The sequence below is a fragment of the Chelonia mydas genome, chromosome 14, assembly GCF_015237465.2.
Source record: "Chelonia mydas isolate rCheMyd1 chromosome 14, rCheMyd1.pri.v2, whole genome shotgun sequence".
In the NCBI taxonomy this organism is placed as follows: domain Eukaryota; kingdom Metazoa; phylum Chordata; order Testudines; family Cheloniidae; genus Chelonia; species Chelonia mydas.
Window position 1 is genome coordinate 39,169,076 of NC_051254.2, and position 26,377 is coordinate 39,195,452.

Sequence of the window (26,377 nt, forward strand, 5' to 3'; positions counted from 1 at the left end):
TTTGTGCAGCGCCTGGCACAACAGGGCCCTGATCTCAGCTGGGACAGGGACTGTCTCTCCCTGTGTGTCTGGGCAGCGCCCGGCCCAACGGGGCCCTGATCTCAGAGCCTCCATGTACTACTGTAAAACAAATAGTCCTAACATCAGGGATACAAGGAGGGAGCAGGGGTTACATCTGGGAACGGTGGCCTAATTTACGAGATAAATGGCATCAATACAATTTGTTGTAAGCCCTTCAAGGATTCCATGCGGGAGGGGCCGAGGGTGGGAAGGGGAATCCGTTCCTGGATCAGGGAGCATTCCTTTGCTATTTGTTTGCACCTAACACGGCAGAGTCCCGAGCCAGGAGAGAGGTTCCCAGGCACTACTCAACACAAACAATAACTAACACTCCTCTGTCTCAACAGGGTGTTCCCGTTGGCCATGCATTGCCTGGGCTCCTCTCAGTTGCCCCATTTCAGGGAACAGTCAGTAAAGAATGACTGTCGGATTTGCTAGAAGTTTGTCATGCTGCCCGTATTATAACAAGGGGCTGATGCAAACATTTCCCCCCCTGGAGACTGGGATGAAACCTGTCTCTTCATAAGGGGAGGATTCTAGGGGGGACTGGGAACCAGGACTCCTGGGTTCTAGCCACACCTCTGGGAATGGTGTCTAGTGGGTTAGAGCCAGAAGGCTCTGGGAGTCAGGACTCCTGGATTCAAGCTCTGGGAGGGGAGGGGAGGGGAGTCTAGTGGTTAGAGCAGGGGAGACTGGGGGTCAGGACTCCTGGGCTCTAACCCCAGCTCTGGGAGGGGAGTGGGGCCTAGTGGGTTACAGCAGGGGCTGGGAAGCAGCCCTGCTGGAGGCTATTTCCACTCCTTATTCTGCCACACTGGCTGCTTCACTTCACTTTTGCTCTGTTCCCCCCCAGTTTAGGAATGTTTTGTCAGCCCCCAGGTAGGAACTGAAGAGATGCCACTCACTGAGCCAGGACTTGCTTCACCCACTCTTTGAAGGTCATTTACATCCTTCCCTTCTCTACCTCTCTACTGCGAGACCAGCCCAACTTGTCTTTACCACTGAGGAACAGCGGGTCCCACCCGCTGCTCTGAAAATCCAAGGCAAGGAGGAATTCAGCCCTACCTCCCCATGGAGGAATTGGTGGTAAGGATGGGACTATCCTGGGGGGGACCCTCCCCTTCAGAGATCTCCAGATGTTCCTCCGTAGATGTTCACACACAGGGAAGGGGCTCTACTGAAACATTACTTGTGACGGTTGGCCTGGAGTTGCACTGAGAAAGAGGCTTGGACACCTGCCTACCTACCTGTGACAAGTAAGAGTTGCCATGGATAGGTTAGAAGTCTGGAGGGCTGATGGTCTCTGGCTAGGTCTTGCCAGCAGCGTTAACGCCTCTCGAGTTCGCAGTGCAGCTGCTCCCAAGCTAGGCTCGGCAGAGCGATCCACTGAGTGGCACGGAGCGGTCACGTTAGCAGCTGAGGAGCTGGGCTCTGTTGCTGTTGCCGGCACCCTCTTCCAGGCCAGCCAGATGGAGACGAAAGCTCCCTTGTGCTCATGTGGTTCGGACTTGAGTTAGGAGCAAGGCATGAGTTAACTCTGCAGTGAAGACAAGCCCACCATGGATCGGAGATGGGACCATTCCAAACGGTTACCATTGATGTGATTCAATACTTCTGTACAGCTATTTCCCTCCCATCCCGGCTCTCAATGGGGTGGCCATGACCTTGGACTTTCTGCACCTCCCCTCCAGACCCAGCTGCAGGGCCAGAGGACAGCGTGGCCCTCTTCTCCTGTCTAGGGAGACAGGACCGGCCAACCTGGTCTCGGCTATGCAGCAGAAGCACCGGGATGGAACCCTGTCCCAGCCCAGCACCAAGGCTGCGAGCTCGCCCCGGAGCCCTGATTATTGAGGGGCTGCTGCAGATACATCTCTGGTAGAATCAACCCCGTGATAACCTTGCCAATGTGGGTCCTTTACAAAGGACCCCAGAGGGAGCAGGAGCAATCAGAGGCAGCTACGTTCTGTGGGTAAAGCAGTGCGGCTTCTGGGCTGCCATTGACCTGCTGTGTGTGACCATAGGCATGTCACTCTCCTCCCCTATCCCCACCATGCCTCTGTTTACCCTCATACCCATTGGCTGCTTAGAATGGAAGCCATTTAGGACAGGATCTCCCCCGAGAGGGCCCGGATCTCCTTTGTATTAGAGGAGCATCGCATGCTCCCCCAAATAAGGGGCTTGCTTCAGACATGACAGGTCTTGGTCTCTATCTCACTTCACAACTGGACCCCTTGCAAAGCATGAGGGGTTTGGGCTCCACTGATTATCACACGTGGACATTGTCACATACCCTTCCCTTCTTCGGGCATGTTGGCGTAATTACGGGAGCCAGAGAACCCACCCCACGACTCCGTCATGGCTGCACATGGGGCAACTTATCAACCGAAGGTAACAAATAGCCCACGACAAACTACTTAGTACCAATGAGCCATTGGTCCCTGTTGGGACAAGATTCATTTCAGCCTCTCCCTCAACGGGTCTCCCCATGCCTGATCTTTGCATTTAAACACCAGCAGGCTAACGGCTCTCCTACTCTTCCCCCAGCTGATGCGGGTTGGAGAGGGAGCCAGTCTCACCCCAAGGCTCTGAAGCGAGGGTGGCTGGAGTTGAGGGTGTTTAGAACATGCCACCAATAGAGAGAGGCATGTGCTACGGGACAGTCCTTTCCAGAGAAGGGCTGTTGCTTGGGCCATTCAAAACTAGGTCCAAGTAAATGCCGCCCTAGGATCAATCCAAGGTGAGGGGGGTGGAGAGCAATGACGTGTCGAGCCGAAAAAGGTCTGGCTTTTATTTTATTCTGGAAAATAGTTTCTGCACCTTAAAGTTTGCTTTCGCAGAATGACGTTTGGACATAAAAACAGCATCTCTCCCTCCCTGCCCCCAGCCCCCCTGCTCAAAATTCCTTCCTCCCCTTCCACTGGGAATGGCTTCAAGACTGGTCCAGGCATGTGGTTCTACCTCTCACCACCCCACTCCCCAGGGAAGGGGACAGCAGGCAGAGAGGGTAATCGTGGACTAATCCCAACCCCCGTCGTAGAGGGAGCAACCACTACGGGAAAGGAAACTGGTTTCAATCAATCTCCTTGAACAAAGGGTGGGCTTCAATCCCAACTCCCCTCAGTGCAGACCCCGCTCCATCTGAGGCTGAACAGAGCAGCTGGCTTCCCAGGCACCCTCAGTGTTTGGGGGTAGGGGACAGAGTATGGGATCCTCTCCAAGAGGGTAAGAGCACCACAGGTGGTCGTATCTACTCCTCTCTTGCAAACCCACAGAGGAAAAACTCCCTCCACCAGAACCTCACACTGCTTCGGCCAGGAACAGGGGGGGCTCACAAGGAGAACTCCATCAGCCACAACGTAGTCGGGCTTCGTTTTGCTGGATCGACTTCCTCACCTTGAAGTCAACCAGAGTCTAAGGCCTTTTGGCAGCATGGGGCAGAAAGCCCTACCTTGGAGCCACGTGTGGTGAGGGCGGCACAGCCCAGAGCAAACGGAACAGGGTTGGACTTTTGCCGCAGGCAGGGTGTGATGGAAGAGCCTGCCCAGCTCCCAATTCCTGCCCAGGAGAATGGCAGGGCCAACCTGGATGGCTCCCCGAAGAGCTGCCTGGATCCCACTGAAGTTCCCGCCTACAAATGGACCTCCCTCTCCCAGAGATTCTTCCTTCCGATAGATTCTCCCCATCCTGGCCCAAGGAAGGGAGGAAAGTTACACACACACACACTGAAGCACCCTTACTCTGAGGAAGCCTCCAGCGCTCTGGATATTGCTTACCAGAGCTGGGAGGGAAGGGGCGTTTTGGAGACAGGACATTTTCAGACCCTTTAATACACTCTTGGAACAACCATCTCCTTCTTGGCTGTTTACACGGGAGCTCCTCTCTGCCTGACCTCACCAACGGGGACTGGATCGCAGGGAAGCTTCTGCGCCCACCCATCCTTTGCCAAACTTGCCCTAGGGCACCAAGCAATTTCATGGGTGATGTAGAATGCCAATGGGCGGTTTGGTTTCCCTCCTCCCCTGGCTCACCTCCAGACGGGGGAAGATAAGGGGATTTAAAACAAAAACAGAACAATACAGCAAAATAATATAGTGGGGGAAAAGTTACCCTTTGGTGTGGTCTACATTTTGGCCAAATAAGGTCTGAACTGTAACTCTCCCTCCCCAAACTGGCTCTAGAACAGCTCAGCAGCACCTCGTAAGAGACTGGAGAGGGGGGTCTACCCCCACAGATAAGGCAGGGCTCATTGTCAGAGAGCCCCTTCTCTTGTATCCCACCACCCCTGTGGTTTTCCTTCATGGTGATATCTCATGTCTCTCCCCATTGCTATATCAACTATGTAGCGGGGGAATCATGACCACCATGACCATGGCAGCAGGGGAATCAGCCACCATCCGGCAGGGACTGAGCCAACTTTGAACCAAACTTCAACCCAGGAAAAGATGGAGGCCCCCACTGAGGATTAAGGCAGGCCGCAAGCTCGGGTCTCTCCCTTCCTCACCAGGGAGAGTAACACAAGCCAGATTGCAGAGCCCCGGCTCCGTAACAAACTTCTTCCGCGCACAGTGTAGAAAAGCAGCGATGAAGGACAAAGGGAAGGGACCACCGTGGTGGAATGCCCACTGCAAGCAGAGGAACGTTGTGGGGACGTAACGTTGCTGGATAGAGAGAAGCCAGGACAACTCCTCACACCTCCCAGACCCAGAGGGCTGCTCGGAGACCACTGAGCAGGTCAAAGGGCAAGAAAGTTCTGATGCTTGAGCCTTGCTAGAGATGGTCCCATGGAGACACCAAAGAGGTCATCATGGACATAAAGATCCCTGCCCCTGGCCAGCTCCCCTACAGCGAATGATGGGCTCTTGAGGACCATCAAGGGCACCACGTCATCTCCAACGCTCCCTCCCAGCTATAGCCAGAGGTGACCCCTGCCCCCTCCCACTCTGCCCCCAACTAAGGATGGCGAGGTGGGAACTGCCAAAGGTCCTAAGCAGGTCCTGGCATCTCCATTAGTCCCTCCCAGGCTGACGTGGTCACTGTCCTCTCTCCATTCTTCCCCCCGCAGCTCACAGAGGCTGGGAAAGTAGCCACTGATCGGTCAGTTCGGTTCAGCATTGGCTCTGACCCCACTCACCTACCATGGAGAAACCACCAGGGACGCGGTAGAGGGGAGATCACAATGTCAGAAAGGGGATAGGCACTGGGGGGGATGGAGGGGAAGGGCAGTGAAGAAAGCCTCAGCATGCCCCATCCCAGTCCCCTGCCCCCCACATCGGGGCATCACAATAATCCAGCCCCTCAACCCCAGTATTAAGTGCACAAACACACACACACACTGCCCCTCCCCCGAATGCACTCGAATGCCACTCAGAAAACAAAAATACAAGGTCTGAGTCCCACACACACACACACACACACACACACACGCCCCACCCACCCGCTCCATGATCTTTATGGGTCCAACATGCTCAAGGGTCAATGTCCGGGGAGAGACAGTGCTAACTCCAACTGGGGTCATAGCCCGTCCAGTCAGAAGGGGGAGCCAGGTAGACCCGCCGGCCACGGTAGAGAAAGCTGACGATGCCGCGGTAGCCAGCGCGGGGCACCCCTGACTTGAGATCATCCATAACACCCAGGGCCTTGGCAAAGGCCTTGAAGGAGTCGCGGCTGCTGTACTGCACGCGGACGGTGCCCAGTTCCCGGCGCTGGTTGCCCTGCAGCTCCTCCACCCGCAGCTCAGGGGCGCCGTAGACCTTGGGCAGGAATGAGCGCTCGTACTCCTCCTTCTTGAGGTAGGAGAGGTCCAGCTGGGTGAAAGGCACGAAGCGGTCGTTGAGCTTGATGAACTTCAGGTATTGGTCGAAGAACTGCCCATGGCTCACGCCCTTGCGGCCGAAGGTCATGGTGCGGGAGACCTCGGGCCTAATGCAGGAGCGGCTGCGCCGCTGCTCCGGCTGCCTCATCCAATCGTCCCAGAAGGCCCTGGGCCACTTGGGCTCCAGCTCGTCCCACAGCTCTGACAGCAGCAGCCAGCCCAGGCCGGGGAAGAAGTCCGTACGGTAGAGCAGCTCCGGCCGGCCAGCCTCCACCATCTGCTCCTTGCCGTTATCATTCCAGGCTGAGATGCACCAGAGGCTGGGGTCGGCCAACAGGAGCGGGAAGGCCGCCTGGAAGTACTCGAAGAAATCTGGAGCCACTTCCAGGTCGTCCTCTACCACAATGGCCGCCTGGTACTGGAAGGTGCGGAAAACCTGGCTCAGGGCCCAGCGGTAGTGCCGGGCGATCTTGTAGTAGCCCTGGAACTTGCGGTGGTCCGTGGGCACCGAGATGTCGCTCAGGTCCGGCTGCTTGATGTGCATCACCGCCTCGCCATAGGAGGCGATGACCCGCGCCGTCTCCTCGTGCCCGCAGTCCTGGCTCACAATGATGGGGAAGCGCTCCCGGGACGGCCGGTAGTGCAGCAGCTTGTCGAGACACCGGCGCACCGTGCTGCGGTCACAGGCGATCACCACCACAGGCAGGACCGCGTCTGGGGAGGCCCGGGGCCGGTGCGGGACGGCCTCCGTGGCGGGCAAAGCCCCAGCGTTGGAGGCGGCAGCGGGCGGCGGGAGCCGACCCGCCTCCTCCACCTTCTTCCTCTTCTTGCTCCAGAGGGCGCTGTACCGGTGGATCTGCCGCAGCAGGTCCTTCTGGTGCTCCAGCTCCAGCTCAGCGTCCTGGGCCAGCCGGATGACCTCCTCGGTCAAGTGGCTATGGTCGTCGAAGGCCGGGGGCCGGGTCCACAGGAAGAAAAGGAGCAGGGCGTTCCAGGCCACAAACAGCACCACGCCCCAGAGGACCAGGCTGCTCTTCTTCAGCATCCTTCACAGGCAGAGGCCCCCCCCGCTCGCGTGCGCTCTCGATCCCTCAGGCGTCACTCCACAGCCATGGACCTGCGGGGGCAGAAAGGGGGACAGGGAGTCAGTGAAGTACAAGGGAATCTTAGCAATGGGTCACCATTCCTGCTAGTCAAGCCCCACCTGGGACCCAGGGCTGGATTACTCCCTCCAGACAATCCTCCAGGCCTCCAGCCAGTAAGGACAGAGGAGCAGCTCCAGCAGCTGCCCATCAGGTTCAGAGCCACTTGGGGAGCGTCCCCTACAGCCTCTTCCCAGTGACACGGAGACTCCCCATCAGGGCCTATCCCCTAGTGACATGGAGACGCCCCATCAGGGCCCAGCCCCTAGTGACATGGAGACGCCCCATCAGGGCCCAGCCCCTAGTGACATGGAGACGCCCCATCAGGGCCCAGCCCCTACAGCCTGTTCTCCAGGGCTCCGTCCATTCCTGGTTTTACGAGTCCCCAGCAAAGGGGCCCCCAGCCCATCCCTCGGGGAAATGATTCCCCATCTGGATACATCTTCCCCTTGGGACTCTTTCACTGACTTTTACTCTATATTGCCCCATTCTTCATGTCACCCCATTCCTCCCAGGGATACCCTCGGTCCCCTCTCTCCCCTCCTTCAGCATCAGCCCCTTCAACTACCTGCACCAAAGATCTTCCCTGCCCCTTGGTTATCCTTTAGCTGAGCTAACTCATGATCGGCTCGGCTGTCTGGAGAGGCAGAGGCCAACGCCCACCCTGCATGTCCTGACTCCAGGAACTGGTTCTCCTACAGGGCAGGGATGGGGGGCCTTAGGCCAAGCAGCAGAAATGCCCCCTCCCAGATTGGGTGGAGTGGGGGAGTCGCATGGAGGGGAGGGACTGGGAACCCCAGGTGTGAGCAGAAAGGGTAATCCTCCCCCGTGCCTGAGGAGGAGGGTCCATTGGGAGAGGAAGCTGAGTAAACTGGCTGATGAAGCCTAACACTGGATAGACACTGGATCGCAGCTCCCCTCTCCTCCTCGCCCAGTGGCTGGTGTGCAGAGATGCCCTGGCAGGCCCCTCCCTCCCCCAAGAGCTGCTGCACGAACCTCAGCTCAGACCCCGCTGGCCCCATGGGCGGTAGCAGTGCACAGCGCCGGTTTAAGCCCGTAATCCCACCCTTGCTTAGTGGCTGCATCAGGAGCCTCATTAATCCCCCTCAGTGAGAGCCCAGCCCTATATTTAACGCGGCGGCAGGCGTGTGTGTAATCGCAGGCAGGGCTCAGCCATGTTCACACGCCCCCAGGCTGGTGCAAACCCAAGTGGGGAGGACGCCAGAGACGGCGACCGTAAGGCCCTCGAGTCCCCATCTCAACTCCCTGCTTCAGGGCCATTTTGGCAGCATATGGCTATACTATTATTTGGGTACACAGCCCTCCCTCTTCTCTGGGGTGGGGCGGGGCAGTTGTTTCGCAGGCGTGCAGCAGCGCCGCCCGTGGACTGTTCACCCCAGCGCTGAAATGCAGCCACCTCTGGGGGTGGGGCAGCTGGGGAACAACCTCACAGCGATGCTGCAGCACGGGAGTCACTCACCCAGCGCCGAAATGCAGCCACCTCTGGGGTGGAGCAGTCATTTAACAGCTGCCCAGCAACAGGTTGGGACAGGAAGTGAAGGAGAAGCCCGTTGCTCAGAGCGAGAGCCGGGAGGAAAACACATTATCCCCATTAAATTTTGCATCTGGAATTAACTCTGGGGCCAGCGCTGACTGTGAGGGGACAGCGCCCCCAGCACTGCACTGGGGCCAGCACTGACTTGCACCTCCACCCAGCTCCTGGCAGCCCAGTGACCCCTAGTGCCGCACTGGGGTCAGCACCGACGCAGAGGGACCAGCACCGACGCAGAGGGACCAGCACCGACGCAGAGGGACCAGCACCATCTGTTGAGCCACATCCCTGGGTGGGGGGAGGGGGGGGATTTCCTCAGAGATCTCCCACCCAAACAAGCGCCCCAGCCCAACCCTGCACAGCTTGGCTCCTAGCCTGGGGCGCAAGGGCAAGACACACAAGGCTTGTTTGACCAGCCAAGCTCACTGATCAATATTGACTTGGGATGGCGGTTGCGAGCCCGGAAAGTCAGGCCGCTGTGATCTGGGGCCAGCTGGAAGGAGGGCCCCTGGGGGCTGGGGAGGAAGAACCAGGGTGTCCATCTGTCTCTGCTTGACAGGACTCTGGCAGAGATTCACACCACTGCTGCTTAAGCCTGTCCATCATTTGGATTCACTGGAGCACACACCTTGGGGAGGGGTGGACCAGGCCAGCTGGTGTCCATGCTGAGCCCCACAGAATCCCAGTGGTGTAACGGATTGGGGGCTGAGGCATGGGGTGAGGTCAGCTGGGTACATTTCCGGGGGGGGAGGGAGGGGAAGAAACCATGACACAGAGGTTGAAGAACAGAAAATCCCAGGCTCCACCCAGTCCTGGTTTGAAGCATCTCCAGCCCTGGGGTCTGATCTAGCACAGGACGGGGTGCGTGGAGAAGACACTAGGATAGATGGGCCCCACTGAGGATTTCAGTGGGGGCAAGAGGGCCCACTGGTCTGATGGGCGGCGCGATCCCACACTAGAGGCCCGCTCCAGCACGTCGGATGTCCCTGCGTCCCTCTCAGACAAGCTAACCGTTGTTCTAAAGCAATGTCTGGGCTCAGAGACGCAAGCTGGAGCAGCAAGTTGCATTTTTTCCACCTGGCTCGCCAGGGCACGGAGGATTGAGCCGGCGGGTTTGGGAGCTGCTGACAGCGCAGAGAAAAGGCTCTTTCTAAACCCTCCGGGATCTTTCAGACAGCTCAGCAGCTTGGGCTCCTTCCCTGGACGGTTAAGCCCAGGGAGTTGCAGGGCAGTAAAGGAAGTGGGGAAAGCAGATCCACGGAAGGGCGAGAAAACCAGCCTCCCCTTACTCTGCATGCTACTGCTCCCAGTGTGTCTCACAGACAGAGCTGATGAGTTTTGGGACAGCCTGAAACTTCTCCTCCCATTAGCCCAGCACGGGTGCGGGAGAGAGCGAGCGGGGTGCTATTCTGGCTCCTAGCTAGCAGGGGGGAGCGGAGGGCTAAACTCCACCCCCAGGGAATGCAGGAGGCGGAAGCAGAAGGGGGACTAGGTCCTTGTACATTGGGCCATTCGGTTGTTAATGTGCCAGCCACGGGGTTAAACAGCCCAACTACGCACACAGCCTCTCCACAGGAGGTGGAGGGGACTGGATTATCCAGGCCAAGCGGCCCATAGTGACAAGCTGTGGAGACAGGGAGCATGGGCCAGGCTAGGACAGCAGCACAGCGCCCCCTAGTGCGGGCCCAGAGGGTGATGGAGTGCATCCCAGGTCAGGCACAGCGCCCCCTGGTGCCAGAATGAGGGAGGTTCTCGGCCCCAAGGAGAGTGGACAGCACAGCGCTCCCTATGGCCTGGCTAAGGGGATGGATCATGTTCCAGGTTAGGCAGAATAGCTCCCCACCCCACCCCAGAGGCAACACAGCACCCTCTATGGTCAGGCTGAGGAGGAATGGCCCCTCTAAAGCCAGAGCGAGAGGGGACACAGAGCCCGGTTAGGGTGGGCATCTCAGAGCCCCACCTCTTCCCCCCAGGTTGCTGAGGAAAAAACCAGGGCAGCTCCCCCACTGCAGCAGCACAGTGCCCCCTCTGGTTAGGCTGTGGGGCAAAGGAGCCTGCTATGCAAGGCTGGCCCCAGGCCTTGTCACCCAACCCCAGTCCTGGTTAATTGCTTTGCGGGGCTGAGGCTCGTTTGTTAAAGAGCTAAAAAGTCACGTCAGGAATTTGGCAACAAGTGGAAAAACCTCAACAGAACGGCCCGCGGCTCGGGGATTGGGTTAGGAGCAGAGCCAGGGGAAGGGAGAGCTGTGCATTGTGGGTACCCGGCCTGACTTCTGGGTCACTCCCACTGTGATTTCACAACCTCAAGAGGCAGCGATGGGCCTCGCGGCCAAGACCCTGCTTGGCTTAACCTTTTAACCACTTCTCTGGCCACGGGAGACATCCCATTGGCAGCTCCGCACGAGGCTGAGCCCATCCCATTCTGCCAACACCGGCGCAGCCAGAGATCCTGCCTGTCTGCAGCCAGTCCCATCTACTCCAGCCACCTACCGCTCGGTTTACATTTGAGAGCTGGGACGTAGGTAGCTCGTGGTCAACACAGGGGCCGCTCTCCACCAGGGCAAAGGGAGAGGTAACGGGAGCTCAGAGAAGTCCTCTCCAGCCACCCAGCAGCGGCAGATCCCCTGCCCCGTAGGTCCAATCTCCTCCACTTCTTGTGGCCTCTTACCCAGCTCACCACAATCAAATGCTTACCTGGCTAGGGAAGCCAGTTTCAAAGCACTTATCAAGAGGTGCCACAGGCCAGAGGCAATAGGTTGAAGAGCTGGCTGATATGCAGATGGGCTGGGTTGGCTGTCTCTTTCTCCTCCTCCTCCGCCCCACAGTCCGGCTCCCGCCCCCTCTTTCAGTGCAGGCCTCTTGTGTGAAGAGCCCTGCCAGCCCTCTCAGAGCACGCCAGCTTTTACAAGCCACAGAGAGGAATCAGATCAGTTGCCCACTGAAATGCAGCTGCCCCTGGGGAGGAACACAGCCGCAACAGGACACCATTCTCTAGCTTAGGACATGAGGGGAAGGGAAAACAGCAGAGTGGTGGGCTGCAAGGGGGCACCGTTTCAGAATCAAGGAACACCTCCCCCCAGCGGGGATTTGGCCAGGCCTCTGGGATTTAGGCCCCAACTCCAGAGGAAAGCACCAGGGGATATGTGGCAATCCTGGAAGGTTGGAGTCTCAGTTCTCAGCGTCAGCGGAAGCCAAGGTGATTGAGAGGGGCAGCCCCAGGATAGGAAAATCTCATTGGTTTTCTTGTGGGTTCTCTCACTTCCCCTCCAGCTGCCTCCATTGTTCAACAAAAGCCACATCTGGGTGTCCCCCAGGCTGGAGGGAGTAAAGCCAGAGAGCAGCAGCCAATCCTGCTATTCCCCATCTTCACTAATGCCAAAAGCCCTCCTTAAATTCCCTCCCCATTCGTCTCATAATCCCAGAAACCTTCCCCTCCTGTTACCAACTTCCAGGACCCAGACCCTGCTCACGGTGGGCAAGAGCAAGCACTGGGTCAGCAGACGTAACCTGGAGCCAGGGTGGATGGAGGAAAACAAGGAGGGGTCTCAGCACAGGGATGGGTGTGTCTCTGGCATCATCTCCTCCCCACCCAGCATTCAAAGGGTTAAGGGGGTAATGCATCCTCAAGGGCGGGCTGCCAACGCTGGCAGCCCAGACCGCCTTCTCACGCCCTGATGGGAAGGGCTTGTTGAAATGAAAGCCACATTGACTAACTAGCCCTGGGTCAAAACAACACATATTCCCCCTTTGCAGTTTATGCAAATCAAGTGCAGGGGAGTGGGTGGTTAAGGCGAAACAAGTCCGACCTTGCAGGGGCCGGGCTTTGCCATGAGGCCTCTGAGACAGCTGGCGGTCATGATCTCCTGCTGTCTGGATCCAGCGGGTGTCTCTTCTTACCCTTAGACTGTCGGCTGTTTGAGGCAGGGGCTGCCCTTCTGTTCTGTCTGTACAGTGCCTGGAGAGCACCACAGGGGCCTGGGCTCTTCGACAATACAAATTAATAACCGGTGTGTTGTGGCAGGGCGTGGAGACGCCCACAGAGCTCGGGGCTCGCTTGTGCTAGGGGCTGTGCGTACAGAGCAAGACGGTCCCTGCCCCAAGGAACAAAGGAAGGATTATCTCCCCATTTTACAGATAGGGAAACCGAGGCACGGTGACTTGTCCACGGTCACACGGGGAGCTTGTGGCAGAGCTGGGAACTGCACCCAGGCCGGTTTCTTGACAACTCCTGGGCTGATCCTGTGGTTGCCTGGCTCCCTTCTGGAGCATTGCCCCTTGTCCAACACCCCAGATTCCTCAAATCCTCCAGATCTACAGGGTTCAACCTCCCACCACATACTAGGCCAGGCTACTGACAAAGACCTTCCCCACAAGACAGAGCAACCCCCACATCCATGCTGGGATAAGGACAGAGTTTGCCCGCCCAGCTTGTAACAAATTTTAAGCAGCAAGAACAGAGCTTCAAACTAGATCGGAAACCAGCCCCACCCAGAAACCAGCTCCCCTGGAAACCAGCCCCCAGGCGAGATCAGAAACCTGATGAGCTGGGGAAAAGCCAGAGGAACTACGGAGACTCTGGCCTTTTGGGGGATTTTGCATTGGCACTGGTGCTGCTTCCTCCAGCATTAACCCTGATAAGGACCCCTCTTCTTCCTTGGCCAGAAGGGTCCATTCTGATCATCTCATCTGACTTCCCACATAACACAAGTTTCACCCAGGGATTGACACACCTCAAACACTAATGGATTCAGATAATACCTCTCCACTGCTTTAGCTTCCCCAGCCACTCAGTACAAAACAGCCACATCTAACACGGCAGAAACCGACTCAAGAATACAACACTGCCCGTATGCGCTGCAGCCTTGGGACTCAGAACAGCTACCGTGGTGGGCGTCGTACAGAACCAGGCAGACTCAGGAACGCTGTTTGAACGGCGCGCCACAACCTAACACAAATCCACGGATCCACCATATTGTCACCGGGGCCTCCAGACACAGCTGCCTTGCTGGGCTGCTTTCCAGAGACTAGAAACATTTTCCTCACACTGTCCAACCCTCCTGGGATGGGAAGGAAACACCGGCCAAGAAGACAGGAGGGAAAACTAACACTAAATATTCCTTCTTCCTGGAAAGCATATTGGAGATATAATAATTCTGTCCCACACCCTCCCGCCTTCTTTATTTAGACTGAAAAGACCCCAGGGCAGGGACTGTCTCTGCATGTGTGGGCAGTGCCTGGCACAATGGGGCCCTGATCTCAGCTGGGGCTCTAGGGAACATTGTAATATAGTCAGTAAGTACCACCCTAGACATGATCACTATCACACAGAAGCAGCCGTGGTCTCACCCACCTGATCACAGATTATGTACAGCTTATAGAAGATCATGAGTGCTTTAGATCCCTCTAAAAAGTTTCTTTGTTCCCCTTCCCTGGAAAGGGCGAAAGTTTTAGCCATAAAAAGTTCCCCTCCTTCCAGAGTAGCCGGTATCTTGCCATCACCGCAAGCTCTTGGACAGGGGTTCTGCTTTCTCCCACACCCCTTGTCTCTCTGGATAACAAGGCAGGCGGGTTTCTGGATTCCAGATTCTGTGTCGATTTCACACTCACCCCCTCTCTGTCCTCAGCTGAATGTCAGACCTGGCTTCAAGGCTGCAGCTCAGGAGACAGTCTCCCCTCTGTCTGTGCACACATCCAGCTCGAGGACCTCACTTGTTATAGACTCTGGCTCTGCCCCCTCTCTAGCTAGCCCCCACCTCTTGCCTCTCTCTGTACCAGTCGCTGTTCAACAAGGCAAGCGACCCAAGTCCAACATTATGAACTCACCTCTCTAATCGCTTCTCTCTCTCTCTGCTGGTATCTGATTTCCAGCTGCAGTGGGGGGGCGGGATGGGGGGAGAAACAGCAGACAGATCCGCTCTGGGCAATGGTACAGAGCAGAGGGGACAGCAACATACCGAGCCGTGTCCTGTTGAAGTTTTAACGCACGGCAGTTTCGGCACAGTTCTCGCTGGCTCAGCTGGTTTCACTCCCCTCAGCAGTACCAGGAAACGTGGCCCTCCCATGTAGGCTAGGAGAGGAGGAAGGAAGGCAGGGTCAGAGGTTGCTATGGGGCGGCCCTCTCCACCAGGAAGTCAGCCTCCCCCCCCCCCCCCAGTCTGAAAGGGAAGGAGAGTTTAACCCTCACACACCCAGACCTGGGAGAAAGGTGAACAGGAGAATCAAAGGCTTACAGGATCTTTGTGGAGTGGGGACAGGAAGAGAGAGGTGAAGGGGGCGGGATCCTGATCTCCGCTGTTGCCCCTGGGTAAATCAGGAGCGATCCCACTTCCACCAATGGAGTCCAGGCCGGGTCCTGCTCTCAGTGACCCCAGCCTGACTAGAGACCAGCAGGGGAACTCCACATTTACACAGCAGGGTAACAAAGCAGAATCTGGCCCAGAGCCTAGCGGGGACAGGGTGAGAAATTGGAGAGTGAGTCACAGGCCAAGGATCAAACTTTGTTGAAGCAGCTTTGGGAGCCGGCCCTTTCCTGCAGCTGATTAGCCTGAACATCAGACAGCCCCACTGAGTTAATCTCTAATGCCACGTTTGCTTATAGAGGAGAGTTAACCATTAACTGTTCCCTCGGCAGCTGCTCCCTTGGAAACAGAGATTGGGGGGGGGGGGTTCAGGAGGTAAACGGAGCCAATCAAATCTGACCCCAGGTTGGGGGACAGGGGGGGAAAACAGGGTCTTTCTCCTCTAGGGGGCACCAGCTCTGAACCAAGTCCAGGGCAAAGGACTGGCTCAATGGGGGTTGCGGAAGGGGACTTTTCCCCTTTTGTGGGAGCCAGCCCCAGCTTGGAGGGCAAATGGCTGGCTCCAGGTGGGGGAGGGGGTGTCAGGAAATGGGCCTTACAAGAAATTAAATAGAATATTCCCCGCCCCCCCCCTCAGCCTTTGAAAGCAGCCAGGAATTCAAGCTGCTGTGTCCTCACCTCACCCACCCCAGGAGTCTGGAGGAATTACAGCGCGGGGTTCAGACACCAACCAGGGATCTCAGCAGCCATTTGCGCAGCGCCCACAACCCCGGGCCTTCCCAGGCCAAGACGGATGCCCTCCTATCACAGCACAAGGGAAAAAGCCAAGGGGAGACAGTTACAGTCACAAAAGCCGGGGGGGATGGATAGAGGGAAGAGATCTGCTTCAACACCCTTCTTGATCTCACACACACATGCTCCCTGTAGGAAATTGGAGGTGTATCTGCCCCATTTTTTATAGCTGTTCCACCTCAGAGTGGAGATTTCAAGCAAACAGGACCAGGCCAGGTCAGCATTTGGATGGGAGATCTCCAGGGAGATCTAGGGGCTGCAGAGGGCACCTAGAGAGGTCGGGGGGGGGGGTCTCAGTAGGGACCGCCCCTCCCCTCTTGGACAGCGCCATCCGCAGTGACCCAGTGTGGTGCAGCGAGGGGGCTCTCTCTTTTCACATGAGGTGGTGCAAACAGGCCCTGATCACTTGTGATCGTTCGCCAACACCACCCAACAATTAAGCCGTTTCCTCCAGCGCCCCAGCTGAATCTCAACTCTGGCTGCCTCTCGAAAGCTCCCCTCGCTGGTTCACCTGGGGATTTCACTTCCTGTCCTCTTGGCTTGCTCACGTGTGGCTACACAGCAGCAGCTGCTAGGCCAGTGATTCTCAAACTTTTGTACTGGTGACCCCTTTCACATAGCAAGCCTCTGAGCGTGACCCCCCTCATGAATTAAAAACACTTTTTTATATATTTAACACCATTATAAATGCTCGAGGCAAAGCTGGGTTTGGGATGGAAGTTGACAGCTCGCAATCCCCCAGTAATAACCTCATGACCGCCTAAGGGGGTCGAACCCCTATGCTACACCTAGTCCAGAGGTGGCTGCGTTTCAGTGCAGAGGGAGCAATCCCCTGTGCCATCTTGCTGTGTGGTTGCTATGGTCTGGTGTGGGGCATTTGAATGCTACAGGAGCAGGGTGAAAAAGGGAAGCTGGGGAGAGACACAAGCCCTTACTGTTTGGATCAGCAGGCCTGATCCCGCCAACACAGCGGATGAAAAAGCAAGCCGGATTCCACTCTGCTCTAAGCATCGGCATCAGGACTGGCTCAAGACACGGATGAAGCAGTACGGACACCCCCGCACCCGCTATGTGGGTCGCTATCTCTCTCCTCCACTGGAGCTCTCTCAGGGTTTATGCCACAGCTCTTCGCTTCCCAGCATGCACCCGTGAAGACAGGGATGCGTGAAACGAGCTGGAGGTTCTCAGCCCAATTCCTCCCTGGAACCAGGTTCCGTTCACAGCCACGAGCCCCCAGGTTGGGGTAATCCTGGCAGGCAGAGCCGGGCTCTCTACCCCCTCTTCTGGCCGGCCCACATAGAGGTTTAGGACGCCGCTGTTGCTTCCATGCTCGGGCAGTAGAGGTTCATGCTTTCAGGGTCTTTCTTCACTGCAATTAGCCCAGGCTCCTACCCAGGAGCTGCCCCATCCCCTCTCCCAAAACCCTATCAGCTGAACTTGGTGGTGCTAACAGGGCCCGGCAGGGGGTGTGGGTTAGTGCTTAGGATCCATTTCTACTCAGCCTGCTGACTTTGCAGTGAGGACACAGGCTAAACCATTCGAATGCTGATAGTCCTCCAATGCTTTCCCACAATTCCCCTGTGCGCCCAGAAGAGCGGACAAGTACTCCCACAATTCACGGGGAAGGAATCAGAGCGGTAACCCAGATAGGGCTTTGTTGTGGGGCTGCTCACATCCGGTTATTGACCCCCTGAATTACCTCTGCAGTGAACACGGACCCTTAGATACACAGGACTGGTTCGACCCCGACCCAGTAGCTTGCTGGCAGCCTCGGCAGCCTCTAGCCCTTGGCCTTCCTGACTGCCCTTATCCACCTCCAGTGTGGGGCTCCTATAGGGCAAACCCCATTGGGATGGTGGTTTGTGTATGGGGAGCTAGCCCACTGCGGGGAGGGCTCAGAGCCCTGCTGTCTACAGATCTAGTTCACTTCCAAAGGTAGATCAAAGCCAGACGCAAACACAGGGAGACGTGAGGAACAGCCTGTCCTCCCTTCCTCTGCTGCCTGCTTTCTAATGGGAAACAGCTGGCAGCCATCACAGAGCAATAGAGGGTCGGGGGGGGGGTGGGGGTTCTCTGTGAAGGGGGGAGGGTGCAGGGGGTGCACAGAAGGCAAACAGGAAACCAGCCAGCACAGCAAGTCCCAGGATAAGGGGAAGGCGTCTCCTGTGCGCCAATCAGGTCAGCAACCCAAAGGGACGGGGTGGGTTCCGGGAAGGGAAAGACATTGCAAGGGCCAGCAATAACATTCAGGGTGCTAAGTGCATGGGGTCGGGTCACTAAGGGTTAAAACCAAGGCCAGTTGCTCCTGCATCTCCCCCAGCCCCCACAATAACTTAGCAACCCATCCAGCCCACTTCCATGCTGATCCCCCACCCTCAGCCCCCCACTTCCAGCATAGGAGAGGCTGGTTTAGGGGATCAGCACCCCTGGGATCTGCTGCCAGCTCTGGGAGGGGAATCTAGTGGTCAGAGCAGGACGCAGGACTCCGGGGTTCTAGTCCCAGTCCTGGAAAGGGAGTTGGGTCTAGTGGTTAGAGCAGAGGGCTGGGAGTCAGGACGCCCAGGCTGTATTTGTGGCTCTGCCATTCATCCACTGGAATCCTGGACCGGTCACTTCTCAAATCTGTGCCTCAGTTTCCCCATCTAATAAAATCATTAAGTACTCCTGGAGGAAGGGGGGTGCTGACACTCAAGAACACAGATGACCAGAAGCTGGGCAGGAGTTGCTCAGCCCAGCATCTCCAATTAAGTTCAGGGGAAGCCTTAACCAACAGCTGGCATAAGGTAGTAACACCCCAGTGGTTGACAGTGACAGACACAGGGTCCCCACAGGAGGGATGGGATGTCACTGCGCCCCAGCCCTGTACACATGGCAGGCTGGAGGCCTGAACTTCTGCCGGCCTCTCCTCTCTGTTACACTCGTCCGAATCTAGGTCAGTCCCTAATGAGAATAATCTTCTGGGCAAGACAAACACAATCAGGAGCCCAATCTCTGATCTTACACCAGGGTAGGGCTAATCCTGGTGGAGGGCAGTGAAAACAACTCCACTCACACACACTTCAAGCATGCAGATGGCCCTGATCGGTTCCAGCTGGGTCCCGCCTGTTGCCAAACTGACAGCCAATACTCACAGAGAGAAGGGGAAGAATCGTGGGGATTGGCTAACTCAGGGAACGGGATACGGGGCATTGCCCCTCTGAGCTCCCAGCTCCAATCCGGCCCCAGGGTTGGCTCAAGGAGGCAGGGATGGGATACAGGGGGAATGTTGGCTCTGATCCAGCCCCAAGGCAGGGGGAATGGCTGACTTAAGCAGGTGGGGCGTGGGACACAGGACCCTTCTCCACTAGGGGGCACTAGCTGTGATACAATTCCAAACCAAGGCAGGGTAGGACTGGCTGGCTCAGAGGTCCTCCCCCTTGGCGCGCCAGTTCCAATCTAGCCACAGAGCAGCAGTGACAAAGTCATTTTCGTCCAGTCTACCCTGTGTGAAGTGAATCGGTGGGTCTCAATCAAATTCAGAGCAGACAGGGGTCCGTCGTATACGAAATGGGGAGAGGTGGTCAGGGGCAAATGGCTTATGGAGACTGAACACCCTCACCTGCCTCTAAAAGGGCACTGGGCTCTGGCACATTGGCAGGGGCAACGCTCAGAGAGGCCAGCACAATCCAGGGAGAGAAATCTCTTCTGTGGCTGCCCAGGGGAACCCGATAACCAAGCGCCTTCCATACCACCCGCTGTCTTTCTTCCTGAGGAGCCCAGTGACAGAGATACACCCTCAGCCCAGGACAGTGGGGAGAGAAGGGATCCAGCGGCAAAAGCATCTCCCAAGAGGTTGGTAGATCCTATCTTCTGACCAGTGTATGTGAGAGGCTAGAATCCCCCTCACGCACCCTTGGGACCTTCCCACAGAAGACCATATTACAGCCTAACCAGGCACACATCTGGGTTTGGCAGGGAATTGTCTGGCTCTGTACTGGTGCATTCTGGGAAAATCTAGTCAGCTACCCCACAGTGCTTCAGCCCCGCATGGAGTGATGCACTCTTGGATGTGCTACAGAGCGCCGAGGAAGGAGAACCAGCCTTCCTGGTTATACCAGCAGCATCGGGGTGTGAACTGGTCTACACACCCAAGATAGACAGGTGCCAGCCTATGCCAAGATTCCTGCAAGGGCTGCTAACCAAGGATCAGCCACATGGCATGCAGACAAAAGCCACTTCCAGAGCTGATTATGTCACTAACTGGTTACAGACAAGAGAAGAGATGCGGGTGAGTTTGCCATCAGCTCAGCCCCCTCAATCTCAGGAGATGGGGAAGGGCAGCTGCTATCTGGCCCTTAGTGATGATAGTACTGTGTAATCAGACAGAGCAATCAGACATAATAAGCACCTATCACACTTTTCATCCCTTGATCTCAAAGCACTTTACCAAGGCAGGCACGTTGCACTATCATGCACAGTATGGAGGGGGAAACTGAGGCACAGAGATTCAGTGACTTGGCCCAGATCACATAGGGAGACTGACAGGTTTAGGAACATACGCCAAACCCTGACTCCTGCCCCTCACACTAGCCACTAGACCCCACTCCCTTCCCAGAACCCAGGAGTCCTGACTCCCAGTCCCCACTTCTCTAACACACTAGCTTCTCACCCACGCCACCTCTGAAATGCAGCCATCTCTAGTTTAGAGAGCAGCACCATCACTGGGTTGGGGGCTGAGAACATCTCCAATTCTGGAGTATCCCTGCCTTGGGCTCTCCCACACACAACTCTACTGATACCCCTCAATCCTGATTGCAGCTCCCTGCTATCCCAGCCGTTGGCTGCCCTCCCCCCAGCTCTGCCACAAAAAAACGAGTTTCCACTAGAACTGCACATACGACCAGGAACTGCAGACTGGCCGTGTATCTCACATGAACCCTGCTCTGGCTTCCCATCCATGTCAAGATCCAATTCAGATTCATCCCCTCGAGTACAACACCACCATGGATTTGTAGTACTGGAGAGGGTAGCCCAGCGCTGGAATAGCTGGGGGGCTGAGAGTCAGGATTGAGAGGCCCCAGTAGAGCTGTGTGTGTGAGGGGAGGCAGAGCTAGACCACCAGTGTAGGGGGGGAGGAGAGTACCAGCAGATCTAGTCTCTTTACTCCCTTCGGCTAGCATCCATCTCCTCCTTGCCCTTTCCCACAATCGCCCCACTGAGGACATAAGAACCTTCCCCTCTACAGTTCCCATCATCTGGGAGAGCCTCCCCCACCCCTCCATCTCACTGCCTTCATTTATTATCCAACCTCGGCTGAAAGCGTCTCCCTTTTAAAACAACAGATGGAGGGACATGAACTCACTCAAGCCTTTTGAGATAATAATTTAAGCTAATTGTCCTTGCTGCGGTCTTGATATGCTAAGTGTGTTTAGTATCTAGCTGCCAAAGTGTTCAGAGAGCACAAGAAATATCCCAGTCGAGAGCTATCGAGTCCATTCGACTGAACATCGTAAAAGAGCCTGTATGGTTAAGCCTGTGGGGTGGGACTCCGGAGACAGGGGTTCAATTCTCAGTTCTGCCACTGACTCTCGGAGCTTGGGCAAGTCCCTGCATCTTGCCAAGCCTCAGTTTCCCCAATAAGCCTCCCGAGCGCTCGTGCTCTGTGTATGTGCAGAATCCAGAACAAGGGGCCCTCCAGGCACTACCCTACTAGAAATAAACAAACTTGTGTTTATGTACGACCCGTCATCCTAAAGGACAGAGCTGGCTCAGCAACTACATTGGGCTCAGCAGCAAGAGAACCCAAAGTACTGTAACTGATACACAAAACATTTCACCCAGTGCTGAACTGCAGCCACCTCTGGGGTGTGGCATGGCAGCTGTTTAACAGCTCACAACACCACAAACAATAATTGCTAGTAGCAGTAATTTCTATTACCATAGTATCTAGGAGCCTCAGTCATGGATCAGGACCCCAGCGTGCTAGGGGCTGTACAAACACAGAACAAAAATACAGGAAGTGGAAAAGAATCCTATAATTGGTTGAAACTGTGGAGAGGTTGGATTTTCAGGGAGGCACAAAAGAATCACCTGAATTACAAACAGTCTAGACCTGCCCCTTCTTTAAAACGAAATTCAACCAACTTGTTTTTCCTTCACAGGTTAACTTTATGCTGTCTGATCTGTCCAGCTCCTTTTGTAAGACACCTTAGGTAGCTGCCTCGGTATGTCTACACTGCAATCGTAGGGTGCGATTGCAGCTCACGTAGACGTACTTGGGCTCGCTTCAGTTTAGCTACACTCAGGTTCCAGAGCTGTAAAGCATTGGCAACACTGACTATACAAGCCCATCTGGAACCCTGGGTAATCACTTGTGAGGTTAGCCCATGCTGCTGCAGCTAGATCACTCCGGGACCTGAACTACCTTAGATCAGGGCTTGCTCAAGTCTGTCCACTCCACACCCTATGACTGCAGTGTGGACAAACCCTTACTAATGTGCTGGGAACACTACTGCTTATGTCAGTGTCAATACTGAAGAAATGCGTTGATGTAAATAAAAACAGGTCCCCCTGTCCAAAACACACCGTATCAGGGCACAGCAACTTCATTTTCAGTTGCTTTGAGCACCTTCGGGCCCTGTTAAAGCTTGGGGCCCCGGAGCCAGATGGGGGGGGATGCGGGGCAGGGATTGAGCATAGGATAGAGATGAGCCCAAGAGCAAAGGCAACATCTAGGTGCTGGCTATCGAGCACTGCACAGAAAAGTCCTGTCACTCTCTCGCTGAAGATGGGTTGCATTCAAGTTTGCATTCCAGAACAAACAAAAAAACACGTCTTGGCTTTTTTCTGGTATTGGGAAGAGATAGGAATGTGTATACCGCAGTGTCCTATCAGCTGTAAAACACCCATCAGCCCCCAGCCTGCCTGCCAACGATCATTGTCTCAGAACAGAGAACACCAAAAGGATGGTAAGCAGGACTAGTACCAGAGCTCTGGAGCCCACAACCACCGCTCATTACAAACACTCGAGCAGGGTCAAATTCAATCCAGCCCTATGTCGCTGAGGGGCTGGCTCAGAGAATGGGATTACAGGGATTTTTTACTTCTAAGAGACCCCAGGTCGAAGAGGATTGGAAGGCTCAGGGAATGGGATATTGGGCCTTCTGAACTTGGGCAAGTCACTTCCCAGCATCCAACCCCCCTCTATCACCTCAATGGGACCATCACTAAGGGAACAGAAGCATCTGTTCCACTGTCACATGCCAGCCAGCACCAGATGCTCCAAAGGCCACACACAGACAACGTGATCCCATGGCAGGAAGGAAGTTTGTTGGTAACCCCAGCTATTGATCATCTTATACCTCAAACCCCAGCAGGGACCATCACCGTTGTAGCCCTAGCCCAGAGACACTATATGTATTCACAGAAGTCCCAGCCTTTTAGCTTGCCAAGCTATAGGCCTCATACTGAACTACCTCAAAATCCTGCGCCAATGAGTTCCACCGATTAACCATCCAATTTTGTTTCTTTACCTGCAACATGCATTCTCTTTTCCCCGGCACTTCCTCTGCAGGATGGACTCAAGGCAGAAGGAAACCATCTTCCAGTGGGCAACAGAAACAAGAGGACAATGGAAAGAACAGCAGGAAAGCCTAGCTTCTCCACCAATTTTGAAGGGCACGTCATAAATAAATCTCACCTGATTGGTGTCGGCTCAGTGTTGCTGATGGACTCCTGGCCGCTGGTTCTCTCCTGGGGGAGGGGGGTCTCTGGGCTCCCCCCTCCCCCTTTCAGGACCTAACTCGAGGACTCAATGCAGGAGGAACAGCAGGAAAGAGCCTCTCCACCTCCTGAATGGGCCACACAGCTCCCTCTATCCCGGTTCAAAACTAATAAACACACGCCAAGCTTCCCCCACTGAAAGGAGCGGGCAAGTTCTGTACTGGTCTCTCCAATCCTTGAGATAACTCCCCGTCTCTCCTCAAGTGTCCTTCAAGACTCCTAGGAAATCAAGCCATTACAGCCCCTCGGGTCTCTGGGGAGGAGGGCGGCAGCATACACAAGAGTCTGGTTTTCACCGCTTCCGATCAGCGCTGCTGCAGATAGCCCACAGGTCGCGTCGCCTCATTGCTGTTACCGTCCGGCGGCTCTCTGCTCATCCGTGTCTCCTGGTGAGCTCTCACTCCCCAGGAACAAGTTGGCGCACCACCAGTTTCAGGGACAAACCAAAGCCCCGGCGTCCCATCTCCTAAAGTCCCACCAGATGCCAGCCAGCTAGTCTCATATCCGGGAGGTGGGTAAGGCGTGCCATCCTCGTCTCCTTTCAATTCCCCCTTGGCTCTGTGTAACAGACACACAGCTGTATTAGACACTGGCTTCCACCCCCGCTCTTTAGTATTAATGCCAACAGGATCCGTCTCCATACTGACTTTATTCCCCCACTCCTCAGGATGGGTAACAGAGGATGAGTACCACTGAGCCCTACTTCCCTAGTTCTGCCCCCTCACACAAAAACCTGCTTCTAAGGACAAGGTTAGTTTCCTGCTCTGTAATCCCAATGTTAATAGCATCTATCACACAGCCAGGGCCCTACAACCCTATTACAGTCAATCAACCTCCTCCTCTCCTGGAATATAGCCACCTATTATCCCACGCACACTCTGCTCCTGTGGATAGCTCCATTTCCTCTCTTGTGGTATATCCACCCAATAATGCCTCCCCAACTATGCTCCAATCATGTCTTCCCAATATCTTCACTTCCACTCTTGTGATATGTTTGCCCGATATGCCCCTCCCCAAAGGTCCCCCACACACTGCTCCCATGGTATGCTGTCTCCACCTACCCTCCTGTACTATATCTGACCAATGTCCCCCCTCTCCTCCCATCCACCCAATATGCCGCTTGCCCACTGCTCCTGTGGGATTTCCATCTGGTCTCACCTCCTGTCCATGCCCCATGGTACATTCACTCTGCCCTGTCCACCCTGCAGCATGTTTTGCCTCACTCTGCTCCCAAAGGATGTTCACCCCAACAACCCCTCCAATCCCATGGGACAGTCACCCTAATACAGAGCTCCAGCCCGATGGCGCCTTCGCCCATTGGAAACCTCTCTCTTCCTTCCACATAGTAGTATATTTATTCATCCTTCAGTTCCCCGGTCCACCTGCACCCAGGGGGCAGAGGCACAGCGGCCTCTCTTTTCCCTCCTCGGACAATCTCCTCAGATTACCCCTCTCCGCAGCTCCTAGACTCCTTTCCAGCTCTGCGCCCTCTGCCCAGGATGGGGGGGAGGGACAGCTCCTCCCCCCCCACCTGAAGAGATATGGGGCAGCTCCTCCCCCCCCCCCCCCCCGAGGATATGGGACGCAGCTCCTTACTCCTCCCCGCCTGGAGATATGGGGGGCAGCCCCTCCCCCCCTTCCTGAGGATATGGGAGGCAGCTCCTTACTCCTCCCCGCCTGGAGATATGGGGGGGCAGCTCCTTCCCCTCCTCCTGAGGATATGGGGGGCAGCTCCTTACTCCTCCCCGCCTGGAGATATGGGGGGCAGCTCCTTACTCCTCCCCGCCTGGAGATATGGGGGGCAGCCCCTCCCCCCCGAGGATATGGGGGGCAGCTCCTTACTCCTCCCCGCCTGGAGATATGGGGGAACGGGAGGCTGCTCCTGCCTCTCACCCCCCCGCCCCTTCCCCACTGACCCAGAGCCGCCTCAGCAACAGCAGCATCAGCCACCAGGTTCCAGCCACTTCCGCCTGCCAGCGCCGGAAGCGAACCCATAGCAACCGCTCGGCCCGCCCCGCGTCGCCCCGGCCTAGCCCCGCCCCACGTTTTAGGCTGACCACGCCCCGTTCCTTCACCCCCCCTCTCGCGCGGCCGGCAGTCAGGCCCCCTTTGAAATTTTCCTCGGGCCACGCCCCCAGTGGGAAACCCCCCCATCCCCCTTTCTAACGGCTCATTGCGGCCCGCTGGAACGCTCGACACGCCCACATGCGGAACTCCGCCCCCTCCGCCCCCCCCCACGAGCTCGATCCTGGCGGCGCAGCAGGATCTGGGTTTCCTGCGGAGCAAACCATTCGGATCGTAAGCAGGGGGGAACGAGAACTCTGCTTCCATTGTGGTTAAAATTACCCCCAGGCTGAGGCTCCATCCTGTAACGACCCCCTTTCTCTCTATGGGATTCACCCCCACCCACACACACACTCCTTTTTCAGAGGGATTTGACGTAACTATCAATGTCTCCCCCCAAGTTAGGACGCGCCCAACGCCCCACCAGGAATGGACGCGCCCAACTCCCCACCGAGAGAGGGGTCTGGAACAGTCCAATCCCACATGGGGGGGTGAATACTCCTGCAGGAGGAGGAGGAGGATTCCACCTCCCCTCTTGCAGCGCGGTTACAACCCTTCCCCCGCCGTGCCTATCATGTTGGTGTGTCCGGGAGGGGGAAGCGCTGAGAGTTGGTTTCTTCCCTTCCGATTCCCCTATATAGGGTGCAGTGGTACAGCCCGAAGGAGGGGAGGTGAAGAGAACCTTTTCTGTTGGGCAGTGGGATCGGGAGGGAGAAACCAAACTAGGCCCTGGCGGGGGTGTGGGGTGAGTGTTGGAATGTACCATATAACCTCACTGCGAACCTTAGGGACTGGCAGGTTTCAGAGTAACAGCCGTGTTAGTCTGTATTCGTAAAAAGAAAAGGAGTACTTGTGGCACCTTAGAGACTAACCAGTTTATTTGAGCATGAGCTTT

At 56.1% G+C, this 26,377-nt stretch overlaps 1 protein-coding gene across 12 annotated transcripts; it reads right to left on the reverse strand.

Annotated features, from left to right (window-relative positions):
• Nucleotides 1-2,149: 2,149 nt before the first annotated feature.
• On the reverse strand, nt 2,150-25,702 carry MGAT1 (alpha-1,3-mannosyl-glycoprotein 2-beta-N-acetylglucosaminyltransferase). Of its 12 annotated transcripts, XM_043528219.1 has the most exons (5): nt 25,335-25,505; nt 23,336-23,976; nt 14,390-14,633; nt 13,917-13,995; nt 2,150-6,989 (listed from the first exon to the last, which is right to left on the reverse strand). In XM_043528219.1, the coding sequence occupies exon 5, from the start codon at nt 6,915-6,917 to the stop codon at nt 5,556-5,558; it is 1,362 nt and encodes a 453-aa protein (XP_043384154.1). In that variant the 5' UTR covers nt 6,918-6,989; nt 13,917-13,995; nt 14,390-14,633; nt 23,336-23,976; nt 25,335-25,505; the 3' UTR covers nt 2,150-5,555. The 12 variants fall into 12 exon arrangements, with proteins under 12 accessions (XP_043384154.1, XP_037769931.1, XP_037769928.1 ...); XM_037914003.2 differs by lacking the exon at nt 13,917-13,995 and having other exon boundaries at nt 14,521-14,633; nt 25,335-25,702; XM_037914000.2 differs by lacking the exon at nt 13,917-13,995 and having other exon boundaries at nt 25,335-25,554.
• Nucleotides 25,703-26,377: the final 675 nt, after the last annotated feature.